The sequence below is a fragment of the Xyrauchen texanus genome, chromosome 6 (assembly GCF_025860055.1).
Source record: "Xyrauchen texanus isolate HMW12.3.18 chromosome 6, RBS_HiC_50CHRs, whole genome shotgun sequence".
Classification (NCBI taxonomy): Eukaryota; Metazoa; Chordata; class Actinopteri; order Cypriniformes; family Catostomidae; genus Xyrauchen; species Xyrauchen texanus.
Window position 1 is genome coordinate 14,222,463 of NC_068281.1, and position 21,436 is coordinate 14,243,898.

Below are 21,436 nucleotides of genomic sequence, written 5' to 3' on the forward strand. Positions count from 1 at the left end.
ATAGTATACAAAACAGATTAAAGTGCAACAATATATATATATATATATATAGGCCTATATATATTAAAATATGTAAAAAAAAAAAAAAAGTGAAAGTGTTTTGGTTCGTCTTTGTGTTGGTACGACAAGGTGACGTTCATTAGCCGACCGCAGGCTTCTGGTGAGAGTGTAGTTCTGCAGAAATAATTTTAGGTATGCTGGAAACAGATCAGAGCCTTGAATTTAATACGTGCATCAACCGGCAGCCATTGGAGAGAGACAAAGAGTGGTGTAACGTGTGCTCTCTTTGGTTCATTAAAGACCAGACGCTGCTGCATTCTGGATCATTTTCAGAGGTCTAATTGTACATGCAGGGAGGCCTGCAATGATAGAGTTACAGTAGTCCAGTCTAGTTATGACAAGTGACTGAATAAGCAGTTGTGTGGCATGTTCAGATAGAAAGGGTCTTATCTTCCTGATGTTGTAGAGTGTAAGTCTACATGATCTTGCAGTCTTTGAGATGTGGTCTGTGAAATTTAGCTTGTTACCCCTAGATTTCTGACCGTTTTGGAAGGCGATACTGTAGTTGTACCCAGCTGCACGGTGATGTTGTGTTCAACAGCAGGGTTGCCTGGAAAGACAAGGAGTTTGCTCTTGGCTGGGTTGAGTTGCAGGTGGTGTTCCTTCATCCAGATTAAACTGCTTTTATTTTCATCAAACTTAACGTGTAAATATTTGTATGAACATAAAAAGATTCAACAACTAAGACATAAACTGAACAAGTTTCACAGGCATGTGACTAACAGAAATGGAATTATGTGTCCTTGAACAAAGGGGGGTGGGGTGGGGGAAGGGGGTGGATTGGCCCTAGCCCTCACCCTCCGATCCAACAGGTCCCAGACCTGCTCAATGTGATTGAGATCCTAGCTCTTCGCTGGCTATGGCAGAACTCTGACATTGCTGTCCTGAAATCATGCACAGATCAAGCAGTACGGCCTTGGTGTTACGCTCATTCCTTCGTGATTCGTCAGTTAAGAGCACTTTTTGCCAGTCCTGTTGGTCCAGTGAAGGTGGGTTTGTGCCTATGGGCGACGTTGTTGGCCTACAAGCCCTCAGTTCAGCCTCTCTCAGCCTATTGCGGACAGTCTGAGCACTGATGGAGGGATTGTGTATTCCTGATGTAACTTGGGCTGTTGTTGTTGCCATCCTGTACCTGTCCCGCAGGTGTGATATTTGGATGTAGCGATCCTGTGCAGGTGTTTTTACATGTGGTATGCCACTGCGAGACCTTCCTGTCTCCCTGTAGTGCTGCCTTAGGGGTCTCACAGTATGGATATTGCAATTTATTTCTGTGGCCACATCTGCAGTCCTCATGCCTCCATGCAGCATACCTAAGGCACATTCACGCAGATGAGCAGGGACCCTAGGCATCTTTCTTTTGGTGCTTTTCAGAGTCAGTAGAAAGGTCTCTTTAGTGTCCTACGTTTTTATAACTGTGACCTTAATTGCCTACCATCAGTAAACTGTTAGTGTCTTAATGACCGTTCCACAGATGCATGTTCATTAATTATTTATGATTCATTGAACAAGCATGGAAAACATTGTTTAAACCCTTTACAATAAAGATCTTTAAAGTTATTTGGATTTTTACAAGATTATCTTTACAATACAATGTCCTGAAAAAGGGACGTTTTTATGTATAAAACACAAATTATGTTCTTAAGTACAGTATGTTTGTTTGCATTTGAGTAGCAGTTGAAGAGTCACCAACGACTCATTGTAAGGGATAAATGTATGGTTCTGAGTGCATGACATGCATGCCACACTGAACAAGAAGGAAATATAGACATACATTTAAATTTGTTGATTGGGAAAAACTACGTTTTTTGCAATATATTTTAGAAAGTAACTTAAAAGTAAAGTATTTAGTCATGTGATTACTTTTCCAAACAAGTCATGTGATTACAATTAGATAATAATTTGTAGTGGATTACTTTTTTGAATAACTTAACCAACACTGTATATAAGTCATATACAAATCTGTAGATAAGCTTATAAATATTAATTGGCTACACATATGCTACTCACTGATAAATAAAATTGTATTTTTGTCTTGTGTTGTCAATATTTAAATGTTATGGTGCAACACGCTCACCCACTGTTGCAATCCTATCAGTGCATGTTGTATTCCATTTAGCCTATCGGTCAAGACAAATAATTGATTTGTAAGGAATGTGGAAATAGAGACACTATTGTTAAAAGCATATCTGGGGCTCAGGCATCTGATATCAGATCAAATTTACAGGTGCTGGCTAATACTAAATGTAGATTTTACAAAATTGTTATTCATGAAGGCACTAAGCTTTGCCAGTCTGAGATCACTAGAGATAATGTGAAAGAGATGTGTGAACTTGCAAAAACTATGTCAGACACTGTAATATGTTCTGGCATCTCCCTGCATGTCATGGTGATGAGGTTTTTAGCAGGTCAGGTCTACCCCAAAAACTCTTCCAATTTGTCTATAAATCCTATGCTATTCTCCGGACACCACTCAGACATCCAGCCATTCCGTGACACTAATCTACTATAAACCTCATCACCACTCGGTCGGGACGGACTCCATCACTCCAGGGAAGGTGCTTCTCTCATCTCTAGAAATTTGGCTCATAGACTTAATAGTGATAGTATTTGACTAACTGGGTCCCAGGTCAGGAAGCAGACAAACTGGCTAATCCGAATGTATGATAGCTGGCTTGAGACATCACGCAGGTCACATAAACTACAACAATAGAGACTGTATCACCTAGATATCATATAAGAGACTGTGTCTGTTCCCCGAACTACCAAACACAAAACTCACACTAAATTATTTTGAAAAAATTAGGTTACGGTAAAACTTGAAAATGACAAAAAACAAAAATCCAAGATAAACTTCATATAAATATAGGGCTACTAAACATTAGATCTCTTTCAACCAAAGCACTAATTGTAAAAAAAAAAATTTAACCTTAGAGGTTAACAAAGCGCGTTACACTGTGTCCCAATCACCCATTCACACATACATTCATACTCACACTCATACACCAATGGCCGCAAACTAAGCTCTTAAAACAGGTATTCCCTGTAATCTCAGAACCTCTTCTTAATATTATTAACTACTCGCTATCCTTAGGACATATCCCAAGAAACTTTAAAATGGCAGTTATTAAACTGATTTCAAATCTCCCATTTATGTCGAAAATACTAGAAAAGGTAGTATCCTCATAACTATGTTCATTTCTACAGAGATTTGTATATATTAGCACTTTCAGTCAGGATTTAGCCCCCACCACAGTAGAGACTGCACTTGTCAGAGTTACAAATGACTTGCTTCTATTTTCTAATCGCGGCTGCATTTCTATTCTAGTGCTTTTAGATCTTAGTGCTGCCTTCAACACCATAGATCAGGACATTCTCTTGAACAGGCTTGAGAATTATGTTGGCATTTGTGGACTAGCATTAGAATGGATTGGGTCCTATTTAGCAGACCGCTACCACTTAATCTATGTAAACGAGGAATTGTCAAATCAACCAAAAGTTAAGTATGGAGTTCAACAGGGATCAGATTTAGGGCCTCTGCTTTTCTCCATATAGTATATGTTTCCCCTGAGAGATATTATCAGGAATCGTGAAATAAGTTGCCACTGTTATGCCAACGATACCCAACTTTATATTTCTTCAAAACCCGACAAATTTCACAATTCTCCAAATCAATTAAATCAAAGATTGGATTGGTAAGAAATTTCCTTCTACCCAATTCTGACAAAACAGAGGTACTAATTATTGGACCAATAACCTCTAAAAATAAGCTGCTAAAATATAATTTGACTCTTGATGGATGTACTGTTACATTGTCTTCTACAGCAAAGAATTTAGGTGTTATATTTGATACCAATCTGTCCTTTGAAAATCTAATTTCCAATGTTTGTAGAACATCATTCTTCCACCTCAGTAATATAGCTAAGTGATGAAAAACTAATGAATGCATTCATGACCTCAAGAATAGATTATTGTAATGCATTACTAAGAGGATGTCCAGCAAGTCAAATAAATAAACTTTGTTCAAAATGCAGCAGCCAGAGTGCTGACAAGAGCCAAGAACAGAAAGTATTGGCCTCATTTTATTGTTGTTGCATTGGCTTCCTGTTAAATTTCATATTAATTAAAACATTCTGTTAACTATGTACAAAGCTTTGAATGGTCTAGCTCCTCTGTATTTAAGTGGCCTTCTACCACTCTATATTCCATCACATTCATTACAATCGCAAAATTCTGGCCTGTTAATAGTTCCTACAATATCAAATTCCACAAAAGGAGGCAGGTCCTTTTCCTATTTGACTCCTAAACTATGGAATAGTCTCCCTAACACTGTTCGGGATACAGATACACTCATTCAGTTTAAGTCTAGACTAAAGACTAATCTATTTAGCCAGGCATACACCTAATTTATCCATCAATTCACAATTAGGCTGCTTTAGTTAGCTCTGCCAGAACCAGAAAATGTATCATGATCTATGACTCAGCAAAAATTGAATGGCATCTAAGCTAATATTATTCTATTTGTATCCTTGTCTGAACCTCTGTATTCCTATTACAAGGTCACCAGAACTGGCCAGATCCAGCTCCGTTCCTGCTTGGAGTCAGACTCCACTGCTACGTGTCTCTGAGTGATGACGACTAAATGCAGCCGGTACCAGCCAGACATCACTTCAGTCTATTATGATGGATTTCAGAGAATTAACTGATGCCAACTCCAACTGTAAGACAAGGGATGCTTCATATGCCACTGCCTGAACCTTGGATTTAGGATAGACCTCACCGAAATGACTGGCCTGTGGAACTGTGATGCACCTCACTCATCTCTGCCTGCATCACCTTGGTCTAATGATGGATTACACTCGGAAATGGAATACATAGACTATCAATGAATTGCCAAAAAAAAATCCTTCATCAGCCAACTAACAAAGGATAATGCATCTATCTAAACTTCTGTAGTTAGTCCAGGATGGACTTCAAAGTAATTAATCTTACAGTTTATACAAAATCTTTGTTTAAACACTGGCCCTTAACACTTACTTAGTTTAATAATTTTAAACCATGACTTGCGCTGCACATAAGTAATACTTCATTATATTCATGATGTTAGCCACAGGGGAACTGGCCCCCACAGGGAGCCTAGTTTCTCCCAAGGTTATTTTTCTCTAACCAACATCTTATGGAGATTTGCGTTCCTTGTCACAATCACCTTCGGCATGATCACTTCGGTTCTAAACACAATTATTATATAATTATTTATTTTTATACACAATTTATATCATATTTAATCAAACTACAGAATGATGACTCTAACAGAAAATGAAACTGTAAAATCTATAAAGTCTTAATGCATGAATTTCTGTAAAGCTGCTTTGAAACTATGTTTGTTGTGAAAAGCACTATACAAATAAAAATGACTTGACTGCAAGCTCAGACTTGTGACCACAGCACATTTTGGCTGACAGAATTAGAGTACCTCATTGTCTTCTTTGCAAAGGTATACAAAAATTTCAAAATCAAAACAATATTTCTGCTATATTTGCTAAACAAGAACATACCAGTGAGAGTGGTTAACTTTTTCAACTTTTCCTTTGTCCATCTAATGTGCCTCTGCTCGGTTGTCATGGTGCAGGAGATTAGAGGACAATCTTCAGACGGATTGACAATGCTTTCTCCAGTTTCTCCCTCACTGCACTTGATGTGGTACACACAGAAGCAATGCAGAGAAGTTTTATTTTGTGAGGGAGAAAATGGATTAGGGATGTCTATGTGAGAAGACAACAGTTTTCCTCAGACCACCAAGGAAGAGTAAGATCACTGTGGAAGTTATATACATTTCTGTACAATAGAATGTGTGTGATATCAACAATATATAATTAAAGAATAGCTAATGGTTCTTTTCATGATTACACTGGTTTTTATTTACTTTTCGATTTCATCTGTACTATGAAATTACAACTACAGTCAGACACATACACCCAATTAATTTCTAAGCAATAAACATTAGGGAATAATTTCATGTAAACGTATCCAGACAAAGAACAAACACCACCAAAGAAACAAACATTGCCACCAAGAAAATTTGAAATGTCTTTAAGATAATGGTTAATCTCAGAATGAGTCAATATATTTTTGACTTTTCAATAGATACACTTAACAATCGCTAACTCTGACTAAGATACAGGCATGACAGCCTCAACTAACTCTTTAGTCTAGTTGGTGTCAAAAACAGTATTTTATCTAGTAGTGAACAGTTGAACAAGACAAACCTGAACACAATAGACATCCTATACTATAGGTTGACAGGCTATATTTATGGTGTTTTCTTCATTTTAGAACTAGTCCAACTGTTCCATAACTTCAATTAAAAGCCAAAAGATTTAGTACAAGTATAAAACATTCAGGGGCGTAGCACCAAATTTTGGGCCCTGGGTACAAACCATCTTGCTGGGCCCCCGTACCAAATATGTATTTATAGAAAACTGACTTCTAAGGGCCCCCCCCTGCCTCGGGCCCTGGGTACTCGGTACCCTTTACCCCCCCAGTCCGACGCCCCTGAAAACATTAACTATGAAAGTATGATATATTCTTTCACCATAGCTATCAAAATCTTAAAGGTTGTGCCAAAGCATTTTAGTATATATCAATAATTGGTAGGAGCTTGTATTTCAGGCTAAAGGTTAATTACATCCACATAGGGCCACAGTTTGACCAAATTAAGATTCAATAAAAATGTAATTATGAATTTTTATGTTAAATACTGTACACTTCAAATTGGATCATCCATTTACTGAGTTTTATTCAAATCTCAGCATATATATTTTCAAATATTGTTGTTCTTTATGGTTAAAGTAATAGTTCACTAGCCTTTTTTATTATTATTTATATACACTCACCTAAAGGATTATTAGGAACACCTGTTCAATTTCTCATTAATGCAATTATCTAATCAACCAATCACATGGCAGTTGCTTCAATGCATTTAGGGGTGTGGTCCTGGTCAAGACAATCTCCTGAACTCCAAACTGAATGTCAGAATGGGAAAGAAAGGTGATTTAAGCAATTTTGAGCGTGGCATGGTTGTTGGTGCCAGACGGGCCGGTCTGAGTATTTCACAATCTGCTCAGTTACTGGGATTTTCACGCACAACCATTTCTAGGGTTTACAAAGAATGGTGTGAAAAGGGAAAAACATCCAGTATGTGGCAGTCCTGTGGGCGAAAATGCCTTGTTGATGCTAGAGGTCAGAGGAGAATGGGCCGACTGATTCAAGCTGATAGAAGAGTAACTTTGCCTGAAATAACCACTCGTTACAACCAGGGGCGAAAATTTCATCAAAATGTTGGGGGGGGTGTGGGGGACAATAAACATAACAATTCTCAAGAGCAATTTTTGAAGGGGACACCAAGGGTTTTTTTGTTGTTGCCCCGTTTGCATTTGTATTATTTTATTTCTTAAACAATTATTTTAAGAATATATCATTATACTATTTACAATACACATATTTTAATGATATTTTAGGGGGTACAACCCTCAGATATGGGGGGTCCTGACCCCCCCGACCCCCCCGCGATTTCCGCCTATGGTTACAACCGAGGTATGCAGCAAAGCATTTGTGAAGCCACTACACGCACAACCTTGAGGCGGATGGGCTACAACAGCAGAAGACCCCACCGGGTACCACTCATCTCCACTACAAATAGGAAAAAGAGGCTACAATTTGCAAGAGCTCACCAAAATTGGACAGTTGAAGACTGGAAAAATGTTGCCTGGTCTGATGAGTCTCGATTTCTGTTGAGACATTCAGATGGTAGAGTCAGAATTTGGCGTAAACAGAATGAGAACATGGATCCATCATGCCTTGTTACCACTGTGCAAGCTGGTGGTGGTGGTGTAATGGTGTGGGGGATGTTTTCTTGGCACACTTAGGCCCCTTAGTGCCAATTGGGCATCGTTTAAATGCCACGGCCTACCTGAGCATTGTTTCTGACCATGTCCATCCCTTTATGGCCACCATGTACCCATCCTCTGATGGCTACTTCCAGCAGGATAATGCACCATGTCACAAAGCTCGAATCATTTCAAATTGGTTTCTTGAACATGACAATGAGTTCACTGTACAAAAATGGCCCCCACAGTCACCAGATCTCAACCCAACAGAGCATCTTTGGGAGATGTGGTGGAACGGGAGCTTCGTGCCCTGGATGTGCATCCCACAAATCTCCATCAACTGCAAGATGCTATCCTATCAATATGGGCCAACATTTCTAAAGAATGCTTTCAGCACCTTGTTGAATCAATGCCACGTAGAATTAAGGCAGTTCTGAAGGCGAAAGGGGGTCAAACACAGTATTAGTATGGTGTTCCTAATAATCCTTTAGGTGAGTGTATTTTACTGATATTTAAATCATTATTTGCATAAAAAGTTTACCCTCTGCCATATAGCTTTGCAAATCTCATTCATGCTTGCGTATGTTCAACCGATTGCACATATTGACAGGTGAGAACCATAGGTGTTTAACATCAGTGAAATCAAACTTGGCATGATATTTATCGAGGTGGCACCAAGTTTGAATGTGCAATCACAAATGAAATTTCAGAGCAATGGCAGAGGACAGGATTTTCAGTGAATAATGACTTAATTTTCTATCTGTTCCTTAAACAATGCTATTTTTTAGCTACCTCTACAAGATCACTTTGATATAAACAAACAAAACATCATGACATCTTTACACTAACAGAACAGTTTTAAGCCATCAAAAAGAACATCACATGATACTGAAGGAAGTACTACAAGATATTTTTAAGCATTACGTTCCAAGATTTGACTGCAGTTACAGGGCACTTACATAAATGTATCACATACTGTATATTAAAAATGCACAATGCAGGTATTTTAATATTACAGTATGATCTGGGTGCATTTTTAATTGTAATTAAGCCAAGAAATGGCCATGTATATGTTTAGTGTGTGCATGTTTACATGTGTGGAAGCAGTCTAAAATCAAGATCAAGATCCATAATATCCTTCAGGTTCCTATGTCTTCTATTACATTAATTTCAAAACTTTGTCCCATTCTCCTTGAAAACAAGAAGCGAAAATGTGAAAAGCTCTGACATGTGCTGATGTTAAGGAGGGCTTGGTATTGTTCAAGAAGCTCACTGATGCCCAGGTGGTAGAAGAGACTCATGGTGTATTTCTGACCGCTCCTGACGCAACTCTCTCTCTGGGCCCTTCGTTTTAGCAGGAGCTCGAGTAGCCTTGACAAATCCTCCATGATGCTTCATATGTCCCTAGAAGTTATAAAAAGATTATACTGTATATTTATTTATCCATATAAGATTATACATGTGTGTACGGAAGAGGATTAGGGCCAAGCAATAATAAAAAAATAAAATCATCTCGAGATTAAAGTCATTATAATGCGAGATTAAACTCGTTAAATTTTGAGAAAAAAGTCGAAATACAATCTTGAGAATAAACTCATTAAATATCGACGAGTTTTTTCTCGAAACACAACGACTTTATTCTCGATATTTAATGAGTTTATTCTCAAGATTGTATTTCGACTTTTTTCTCGAAATTTAACGAGTTTAATCTCGCATTATAATGACTTTAATCTTGAGATGGCTTTATTTTTTTTATTACTGCTTGGCCCTAATCCTCTTCCGTACGTGTGTGTGTGTGTGTGTGTGTATATATATATATATATATATATATATATATATATATATATATATATATATATATATATATATATATATATATATATATATATATATATATATATATATATAGTAGGGCTGCCTCCTGATAGTAGACCAAACATTAGTAAACGTGAAGAGTCTTGGTCGACCAAGTTGTGATTGGTCGGTTGGTCGCAGAAAAATAAACTCCTCTAGAAAATGGTGAACTCCGGTATTACCACTGGTTGGACACTAGGTGGTACTATGGGATAATTTTCGTTAAGCAGGGTTAGGATTAAGCCTGAACATTAAAGCAAGACACCTTGATTTCAAACTTTGAACTTTATTTTTTATTCATTTTAACAAAAATTAAACTGGAAAAATTTTTTGTTGTACATTGTGTGTGAATAAATTTGTTTTGTTCCCTCCTTTACAATATGGTTATTGCGATGTAATAATATATATATATATATCGCAATATCCAATTCAATATCCATCCGGGGCTGAGGGATCAGTGAAAATTCTTGCTTTAGTGATTTTGCATTGAAAATTAAATTAATTTGTTTAAAAAACAAAAAACTTAAATCAAACACATTTCTAAATTCAAACTGCACTCCAAAAGAAACTCAAAAGCAAATCAAATAATGAAGTGCTAAAAGTGCTAAAAAGTAACACCGTTCCATTTACCATCAGGCAAGTATCCATCTAAACATGCAGGCGGAAAATTACTTACATAAATGAAGACATTAAAAACTATTATAAATGTATACATAATAATTATAATGATGATAATAATCACTGAAATATAAATCATGTTTTTGTATTATTTTATGATTTAGTCAAAGATGTACAGGCTGCAGAGTTGTGACCACAATGAACTGCTCTGAGGAAATAAAGCACCTCCGGAGCTGACATGTTTGAGGTCATTTATAGCACTTATAGACGATACTGTTCTTGCAACAAAATGTTTTTTCATTTTAAATCATAAGACAGAAACAAAGAAAAAGTGAGAACCTTTTACATGAGCGGGTTCCACTAGACTGCCCGCCTCCATACAAACATTATATTATACATGCGCATAGATGGCTTTTCTGTCATCTGCTCTTAAAACTTTCTTCAAGCGCGTGTCTGTGTGTTTACTGGCAAATTATTTGTAATATGAATTTGATAATAATAATAATAGCCTAATAATAATAATAACGTTATACTTTTATATATATAAAATTAGGGAGATTTGGAAAAAGGCTTTATTCACTCTGACCATCGCTAATCCCCGAGATCATCGTCTGTCAGCGCAACCCTAATATGCATTTCTCTCTATAAATTAACAAAATGTTCAGACAGTCTCCTTGCTGGTTTTTCTGTCACATTCAGAATCATTACCGCTTTGGCCGGTGTCATTGCAGCTCGCTTTGTGTGTGCACTTGTAAAATTTATATTTTAAAGGCTCATTATTACAGTTTAGTTTTTCTCTGTAATGTAGAACAGTGTAAGCAATGTTACTTATAACATACTTTCTCAGCCCTGGACCTCAAATCATTTTCCGATGCCCTCCAATATATATATATATATATATATATATATATATATATATATATATATATATATATATATATATATATATATATATATATATATATATATTTATATATATATATTATAAGTAATTAAATTAAAATCATAAACGTGTGACTAGTCGACTAATGGCTTAAATTAACGGCAACTAGTCGACGAGGAAAATCTTTGGTCGGGGGCAGCCCTAATATATATATATATATATATATCACTCTCAAATTACACCAAGATTTAACTTAAAATCTCTTGAGTAACTTTCAGGATTTTCATTTTCAGAATTTGTTTAAAATTAAACTGTATATTTGCATGGGACGACAATAACGTCTCACTTTAATTAATTCAACAAGGCCTCTCACCTTCAATCCACTGCGACTTGCATACTCTTTTCCACATTCAGAACAGTGGTAGGTTTTTCTCTCTGGCATGGGAGATGGAAGACTGGGAGTCAGTGATAGGCATACAGTTGATTCTGTTCTATTCTTTTCAGTTCCAGTTGTATCTTTAAGGTCAGCTTTATCCTTTGCAATTAAACTACAGTGAGCTTCCTTTATGGTCTTTGCAGCTTGTGTGTCAAGCTCCTCTGGCACAGTCACAGCTGCATCCTCAATTGTCTTGTTTAAAGTGTCTGATACTATATTTGCATTAATACTCAAATCTGGAGTTCCCCTTTGAGCATTCTTTGGTGTTTTGTGTGCTTTATCTTCATTATTTTCATCCTCACAAAACTCTTGGGCGATTGAACTGGATGTTTCAACATGGCCTTGGTCAGGCTCCAGTAGTTCTGATGCTGGATGTGGTAGAGGATCTTTTGATGTATGACAAGCTTGTATACTAAAAAGATCTTCCAACTGTGATCTTGATGCAGGAATAGGCAAGGGAGATCTATTTTCACTAAATTCACAGTCATCGCTGTGTGGACTGGCTTTCATTGAAACAGAGGAGCAGGACATTTTTTTATCACCTAGGAAGGCAGTGTTGCTGGAACATTCAAAATATAGTTCATCAAAGGCAGAAGAACCAGTTGTTGCAGAGATTGAGTGGGTAGTGGAAGGAAGAAGACAGTCAGCAGATTCTTCTGGAGAGGGTACACTGAGAGGGAAGACAGGGGTATCTCCACTGCCTGTTGGAGGTGAATGGGTGGTTAGATTCAGAGTAGGGTCAGGGCTTAGGTCAAAAGGTGGTATGGGACCTGGGCTCAGTGAACAAGGTAGACTGGAGGTTACAGGACATACTGTGGGAGCAGTACTGACCGCAAGGGGGTCAGAATGACTACTAATGGAACATTTCAAATCTAAAACTGTTTCTTTATCAGCATGTGGTAACTGAACATCAGTAGTCCTAGGGCTGATCTCTGAAGTAGGGAGTTCAATAGACTGGGAATGGGACAAAGTATCACTTTCCATTGAAATTTCAGGCAGATGCTCTGGTGGTAGCTGTCCTCCTAAATGCATGCGAATATGATGTTGCAGCACAAGCGCATTAGTAAACTTTCGCTGACATAAGGGGCAAGAATTTTGTGCACGACTGCTTGGTGGCCGTGCTCGATGGGTGGCAAGGTGAGCTCGAAGGCTTCCTTTAGTTGATAAGGAACGACCACACAGCTTGCAGGGGAAGGGGCGCTCACCTAAATGGGTAGCCTGGTGCAAACGTAGTGCTCTTGGGCAACTTAGCACTCGAAGACACACACTACACTGATTATGGGCAAGTGCTCCAGCTGAATTCATAAGACCCAGATAAGGGGACTCCTTGTTGAAAATAGATGATGGTATCTGGACTGAAGTTGATGGAGGTGAGGTGACTGCATTTGTACTGAAACTTCTTGTGCTCATTAAACTACTGCTGTTATTGCTTAAACCTCCTGCTGTGCTGTAGCTACTGGCAGAAGATTTCCCAAAGGATGAAACCCAGTGGGACTGATCATGAGGTTGCTTCTCTAACTTCTCCACCAGTTTCTGCAGTTTTGATGTGTCTGAGGTTAAGGCGGAGGTTGAGATGGATGTGGCAGTGGAAGAGGCTGTGAAAGGGAATGTGATCTGTTGTTGTGGGGTTGTAAGGAAGGATCCTGTTGTAGTTGGGGGCCTCAAAAGACCATGGCCAGGATGATGGTGGCTTGAAGATGCCGGGAAGAAGATTTTGGGTAAGCTGGCAAGCTGTGAATAAGCAGAATGGGGGAGTAGGGTAGGTAGTGGAGGGGTGTTCTCATCAAAGCACTGTTGTTTCACTCCTTTAAACACACCAGCAGCAGATGATGTGGATGAGGCAGGGGATGAAAGAAGGGTGGAGGCAAGAGAGGAAGAGGATGAGGATGTAACTGAAGAGGTAGAGGATTTAGAGGCTGCGGCAGCTGCAGCAGCAGCAGCACGGTTGAACTGAAGGAGAGAGTGTGCAGTGGTCAGCAGGGCCAAATCAATACTTGGAGGCAGAGATGATGTTGTGGTATGTGGTAAAGCAGTAGCACCCTCAAGATTCTCACCACATAGACCATCCCCTTCTTGCAGTTTCTGATGCCTCTGAGCAGCACTCATGTTGGTTGAGGAAATAGTTTGAGTTTGTGCTGATCCTGTCATTGACCCCCCTGTCACAGATCCAAATAGGGAACAGGGAAACAAAGAAAAAGAGAGTTCAGGGTTTTGCTCACGATGCCGCAAGAAGTGGACCTTGAGATTCCCTCGTGTGGTGAATCGACTGAAACATATTGGGCACTGGTATGGACGTTCCCCTGTGTGTGAGCGCAAGTGTATCTGCAGGGATGAATCACTGCTGAAGATCTTCCGACAAAAGCGACATGCATGCTGCATACGCCCTGATGTTAAAGTTGTACCTTCTTGCACAGATAGTTTTGGATCCAGTGAGGGGGCTGAAGGGGCAGCAGCTGCTTGCATAGCTTGGTTTGGGAAAGTCAGACAACTCTTCCCTCTGGCTTCTGTGATGTCAGATGCTTTCTCATATGCATTTTGGGCTGGTAGGCAAAGGGAAGGTGTGAGTGGATAGTTTATGGTAGCAGATGTGGATATTAGTGAGGATGTGGAAGAGTGAGTACTTGTATGACTGGTAAAGTTTGCTGGAGTAATTACCCCACTGTCAAACTGTGTTTTATGGGGGCGTAAGACATTCAAAAGAGAGTGTGCATGCTTGGAGGACTTAGTGGTGGTCTGGGAGGGAAACAAGGATGATACACAGGCCAAAAGGGGAGCCACAGATGTAGGGGGAGGTGATGAGCTTTGCAGAGAGGGTTTGGGGTTGCTTTCAGAAACCTTCAAACAGAGCTGTGGCAGAGGGGGTAGTATGAATGGCATTGAATCCAGTTCACAAGAAGCTCCTCCCAGCCTTAATACTTGCTTACAGATCTCTTCAGTCATCTGCATCTGATGGATTTGCCTCTGCTGCAGCACACGTAGCTCTTCAAGGATGAATGCGATGCTGACAGGTGCACATGCTGGGGCTGGAGGTACTGTACTTGGGCTGGAAGAAGGTGTAACTGGGCTTGGGGGACCTCCAGGCAAAGGACTGGGACTTCCAGGATGTGGAAGTGCGCAGAGAGAAGCAGCAGAAGAGGATGATGAAGATAAGGTTGTAGTAGCTGACACACCTAACTTTGGAGAAGCCATGAGTGATTGGGTGTGGTTGTAGGTAGGGAGCACAGTTGGTTCAGTGGTGTAAATACACTGTTTAGAAGAATGGCTAGAAAAGCAGGATTGTGGGGTGTCAGGAATTTGACCAGATGACACTCTTTGAGGTCTACAGGAAATGTTATGAGTTGGCAGGAGATATGAGAGTCAGGGTGGGTTGCGATGGCCAGAGTGGGTGTTGTGAGCTTCCCTACAGGTGGGTTTAGGCTCAAGGAAGATTTGCAGATCTGAGTTGTAGGATGAGGTAGAGCAGGAAGCGTTCTTTGCAAGAAGAGAGGTGAAGGACTTCAATGCCAACTCTTCCTCTGAGAAATCAGAGAAAGAACATTTACCCAACAATATAAGCCATCATCATAAGATATTAGCAATGACATTGCTGTGGGCTATATAAATATTATTGTACTTTGGATTCTACTAGTCTAATGTTTAAAACTTAAGCCCAATACATTTCAATAATAAAAGCAACACTGATAGACATTATCATATTTATAAAGATCCAAAATCCGTACAGTAAATGTAGTGAATTATCAGTAGAACAGTTTGCATTTTCTGTTTGTTTAATAAATCATTATACAAACAGGTAATATAAATGATGCAGACTTTTTAATTCCATTTTATTTTTACTTTAACTTGCTTTACAAATGTATTGATTGTTATCAGCACATATTGTTGTCATGGCAATTATAAACTTATAAATCCAGAGGCATTTAGTCTTATGAAACTTCAAATATAATTACTAGATTCTAGTCTTTGTATTTTTCTTTCGGTTGTTGTTTGAGGCCAACAAACTAAGAGTTTACTTCTGGCTGACACTCTTTGAAATGCTGTAATTCTGTAAAAGGTCAACAAAGAGTAATTTCAGGAATACTGACTGAGGCTCCAATCGATGGCACCCATTGTGCCACCTGAGCCCCCATCTTCTTTAACATGTGAACATTGAATAATAAGCAATAGTTCACCCAAATATGAAAATCCTGTCTTCAAACACTCATGTTGTTCCAACCCTGTATTACTTTTTTTTTCCATGGAACATAAAAGGCTGAATGTTAGCCACAGTCAACTTTCATTTCGTAACATCTTTTTCAAGACAATGAAAGTGAATGGTAACTGAGGTTAAAAATCTGCCTCACATCTTGTTTGTAACTATATGTATTTATTTGTATAATTAATTAAGAAGTTCTGTCCTGTTTAATTTTTACCTTTTGTTCCCCAAAACTTCAGACAGTCTTGACTATGGGTGTCTCTCCCCTCCCCTCCCCTCCCCTCCCCTCTCTTTATCACCTCACTCTCTCTGATCTGAAATCCCATCCCTCCACAAGCTTACAATGCTCTTTGCACAGCTAACAGCCAACTTTGTTTCCACAGCAACACAGGAACATGGACAATGAACCTTGTCACAAAATTTACAAACCCCTTAAACGACCCACCTACCCACCCTAAACACACACACACACACACACAAAGAGAGAGTGAATGTATGCTATTACATATTTATTTAAACAAAACGTATGGCCTAGTCCAATGAAGCCTGAAAGGTCAGGGAGCTTAAGTGCCTTTGTTAATCGCTACAAAATCAGCTAGACTGCTTACTGTAAAATAAGTAACCTTAAGCATAGGAGCCATATCCAAAAAAACATCATGTTTTTCATAAGAACACATAGAACACAAAGCAGTAATGCATAAATGTTGTACTTGAAGAACTCACATAGTTCCTGGCAGTTAATGCCTCACTGCATGGCCATAAAGCCTTATGGAGACAATGAAGTATTATGCCATTGAAGTAACAGCACTCAAGTGGCTCCTTCTTTTTCCAGTGTTGTCCACCTCAAAACTCTAGTTCAGCATATTACACATTTCTTACCATTTTGGAGAAGCAATGAAGTCTTGAGCATTGGGCTGAAAGTGTGCTGAGGTCTTTTCTGCTTCCGGCATGACATGATGCAAGAGACAGTCAATTACTAATTGGCCCATGGGCTGAACAAGATTGAAAATCTTTCTCTATGATTTAAATTACAATGCATTTTTATCTTCTCTGAGAATCAATCAAATCAAAGTATTATTATAATAAAAAACTAAAGGGCCAAATGGCAAGTACAGACATGAGAAGGCAATGTCTCAGAAGTAAGCACTGGCAAACTAAATCTGTGTCTATTCAGTGTAAAATCTAAAATCCAAAGACAACTCTCCACATCTTTTCTCCATTTTTCTCTCAAACACAGTCTCAGCTTGTTCTCTCGCTACATTTGCATTCAAATAACGCAGAACACCACTTACTCATGCATACACCCCTCCTTTTCCTTACATGCCCCTAGTTTTAAGGTGTTCCCTGAATCTTAAAAAAAAAAAAAAAACATCTGAGATGTAGTAGCCTATAAATAAAGTGTACATGGGTGAACACTAAATTACATTTTTGAATAAGCCTATATACAGTAGCCTGATTTTTGTAACCTATAGATTTTTTATATTTATTAATAATTATCATACTTGAATATTTTGTAATGTCACTCTCAATTCAATATGTACATCTCAAACCTGACTTTCAACATCAATATTAAAAAATAAATAAATAGCTCACCCAAATGATGTTAGACAAAATGAAATCCTCAGTCACCATTCACTTTAATTGTAAGGAAAAAAGATGTAATCAAAGTGAATGCTGAATGATACTAACATACTGCCTAAAATCTCCTTTTGAATACCATGGATGAAATAAATGGATACAGGTTTTGAACAACAATAGGGCGAGTAAATAATGACAGACATTCAATTTTTTGGCGATCAATCACATTAAGACTATTTACTGAACCGTAATACCGCAAAATATGATTTAGAACATGAATACACCCCAAAATATGATTTTAAATCCTTAAACTACTCTTAAGAAAGGCAAGATTGCACATACATGCATGTGTTAAGTTTGGCCTTTTAGGATTTATCTGGAGGCCCAAAGGACAGAGATTATCTCATGTGACTGCTTTCACTGTATTAATAAAAAATCATTAACAGATGGAAGAATTAAAACAATATCTAGAGTAATTTAGAGGTGTTTCTTGTTGTTTTGTTTTTTTTAGAGATGTTCAATTCAGTCTAGCACAATACATTATGTCATTGCATTTGTTTCAGAATGCCATAACACAGGAATGTCCTCAAAATTATGATGTATGCTTCTATTTTTAAATAGCTAATTTGGCTTTCACTGCATAAAGTTGTGTATTGTAGTTACACATGTACACACATTTTACAAATGAGACACTTAAATAAAAACGTCAGACGGCCAGGGACTAACAATTATCAGTGCTTGAATGTATTGATAAACTCAAGATTTTATTATTAACGTCATAGTATGCCAAAACGCAATGCTGTATTTAGCAAGCAGTTACAAACCAAGTGAAACTCTAATACAAATGTCATAATTACGTCAGCCAAATGCAGGCGGGATCATCTACTGTACACGCGACCTGTTGCGTCCACGGGCGCGCGCTCTATGATCATAACCAGTTATGATTCATATTTACTGTGACTACATGAAATACTTCGTCGCAGTTGACACATCTAGTAGCAGTATTGTAAATTGTGTAAATACACAGCGCTACTTACCAAAAGACGATTGTATTTCACAGCTGTTTGTGAAATTACAAAACAGAATGAGACGCTCAGCGTCTGGCTCGGAATATCATCATTGCTGTTCCGGCATGTTGCCACCAAGATGCGCAGTCGGGTTTCACAGCAGCCAGTTCGACAGCTAAATTATTTATTTGCTGTATTGTCTTTAGTATCTACACGGTAGAATCTGCTGTAGTCGTGACTGGTCAATTTTCATCCATTGTTTTATGTTTGGGTTGTTCGTACATTACGATATCGAAAAATGGCATTTACCAATTCCTGTCGTTCCCATAGTCTACCCCTCCCTTCCTCGCTGTTCTACTCGATTTTTGTAAAATGGCTCTCTCTGCGGCCTGCGTCTTTGTTGAGCAGACTAGCGCTGCAGCATCGACGAATGTCTGTCCGCGAGTCTGTCGGTCCGATCCGCACTCTGTCTGTCTGCAGAGTAATTATCGAGACCTTAAACGCCTTGTGATTTTAATTGGCAAACTATACATTTGGTGAAAGTTTATGCTCAGTTTGTGTGTGGCACAAATAAAACGTTCGTCTTGAAAAGATAATACATGTTTTACTAAAGACAAAGATGAAGAGAGACATAAGGAAACCCAAGCATCTACAAAGGGGAAACATTAAGCTTCTATATCTCTCAGTGCTTGGTAATAATCTGCATTGTACAACTAAAAATATATAATTTCCCTTATTTTCATACAAGAGCAAACATGTTCATGTCCACACTTGAGTATGAAATAGCTTCAGACCTTAATGGTAGTCAATCATCTATTTACTATCTCCTTTTCACAAGGATGTTTCTTTCATTCCTTTTCTTTTTGCACTTCTTATTCATTATTAAATCTGTCCCATGCACTGTAAAATTGAATTAGTTGACCTTAGGCTTAGGGTTGCAAGCTTTTTCTAAGTTAATATATTATTCGGCTTATTAAGCTTCTTTTTTCTTTCTTTTTTTTAAAGTAACATTCACTAGTTACAAGTAAACTTAACTCATCTGTGATTAAAGTATCATTGTTTTGATTATAAATTTGTTAATGATATAAATTTGGTTATAACTTGTCTTATACAATGTAGGCCTAATGGAAATATGACTGGATTCTAAGTTGACCATATAGCACATTGGATTCTGTTCAGTAGTTCTTAGTGCACAAATCTGCACTTAATTGTAAAGTACAACAGAGTACAGAAGAATGGCTTAACATTAACAGGCTCAAACTTCACCACAAGCACCATAAATCATCCTCATGGTGATTTCACAAAAATCTCAATTATCATTGGCTGTTCTAAACTTATGGCTATCAGCATAAACAGAATGTTCCCCTAACGTTAGCATTTGGTTCTCTTTTGGTTATTTTTCTTTTGGGAACCAATTCCTAATGTTCTAGGAATGCCTTTAGGTTATAATTTTTGTAGTATAAAGTTTCCAGAACATTTCACGGAGGTTTTTGTGTGACAACATAATAAGAACCTTCACAGAACGTTCTATAATGGTTATTTTTGGTTTTATTTGTATAACATAAATTATTAGAAATTATTTGTATATATAAATAAACTAGCCTACCCAGAACGTTCTGGGAACCTAAAAATTGTAGCTGGAAATTGTGTCACACCACATGTTGTTAAATCTGTTATCAGCCTCAATTAACCCCATTTTGGGATTGATATCATGAAACATCTGAAATTTCATGAAGTTTTAAGGATTTTGTTTTTAACCTTTTTAGTAGCAATTCCTCTCCCACTTCTACTGCACTGTTTTATTTATTGTGCTTTTAATCCAGCTCATAAAACTATTTTGGTGCTTTAGATGCATGCTTTATGTTAGGCCTATGTGTAATATTGTTAGCTTAGCTGCTGTACCATTTCAAACATTAGTTAGGAATCAAGAATACTGACCAGTTACATTATGTGTTTTCTTGTGCTTAAGATGCTTGATAGATTATCTACTATTCTGGTTCATCATCCTCACCAAAGTTTTTTATTGTATTTATAAAATATAAGATTCAGAAAATGACCAGCATTGTTGTCGCTTTAGGATGGTTTTGTGCACAGTGCAGTGCTCAACCAGTGGTATCAGTTTAGGGCTGGACAATCCTTCAGTTCAACCAATGGCAGTTAGAGGGTGTAAATGTGTTGCAGAAATCACACAGTTCAGCTTTAATAACAGATACATGGTAACAGATTTGAATGGAATAAATAGAATATTAAAGAACTGACATGAATATTAGAACATTTTGCAAAGAATATTTGCACAGATGTGGAACACACCTTCTTTTACAATGTGAGCTATGGTGAATAAAGAAAAAACAGAAATAGCAGAGATTATGCTTGTAAATACAATGTTGTTACATAACATCTAGCAACACTATGGTTTGTTTATCATCTTAGTTTAAATTTAGGAAAATCTATAAAAACTTTCAACACTAATTATTGGAGAATGCACATAACACACATAAACACTATATACAATAAATCATAAGACAACATATACAGTAGGCTATTTGTATCTTTCTCATTTGGATGAGGAATACAACTGTTTGCAGATATTTTTAAACAACAACCATGAAAAACTTTCCTGTGATTTGGTCCATGTTTTTATTTATAAGTTAACATGTAAGTAGTAAATGTAAGTATAAATAAAGGAATGCAAATATTTGTCGTTTTGCAATGTGACATGACAAAATGACAAAAACAAGTATTGCTTTGATACTGCACATAATAATGAATTTAAACCTTGTTTTTTTTTTTTCAGGAGGTCTGACTGTTATCATTACAAACAATATGGGTGAATCTGTTAGTATGGAATCTATGGATAGATCTGTGGTTGAATTGATGGTATAATAATACAATTTCAAAAATTGTGAAAAGCACGCACCTCCAAAA

General features: G+C 37.7%; 1 protein-coding gene across 1 annotated transcript; it reads right to left on the reverse strand.

Moving 5' to 3' along the window:
- Nucleotides 1-5,991: 5,991 nt before the first annotated feature.
- LOC127645213 (sal-like protein 3) lies at nt 5,992-18,612 on the reverse strand. The gene is made up of 3 exons (XM_052128756.1): nt 18,542-18,612; nt 11,672-15,249; nt 5,992-9,347 (listed from the first exon to the last, which is right to left on the reverse strand). Exons 2-3 carry the CDS (start codon nt 14,921-14,923, stop codon nt 9,213-9,215), a joined length of 3,387 nt encoding a protein of 1,128 aa, XP_051984716.1. The 5' UTR covers nt 14,924-15,249; nt 18,542-18,612; the 3' UTR covers nt 5,992-9,212.
- Between the last annotated feature and the right edge of the window lie 2,824 nt (nt 18,613-21,436).

Coding starts and splice junctions, on each gene's coding strand:
- LOC127645213 (XM_052128756.1), bottom strand. CDS start 14,923: ATGGCTTCTCCAAAGTTAGGTGTGTCAGCTACTACAACCTTATCTTCA. Junction 9,348..11,671: donor CAAGTCGCAGTGGATTGAAG/GTGAGAGGCCTT, acceptor TATAACTTCTAG/GGACATATGAAGCATCATGG.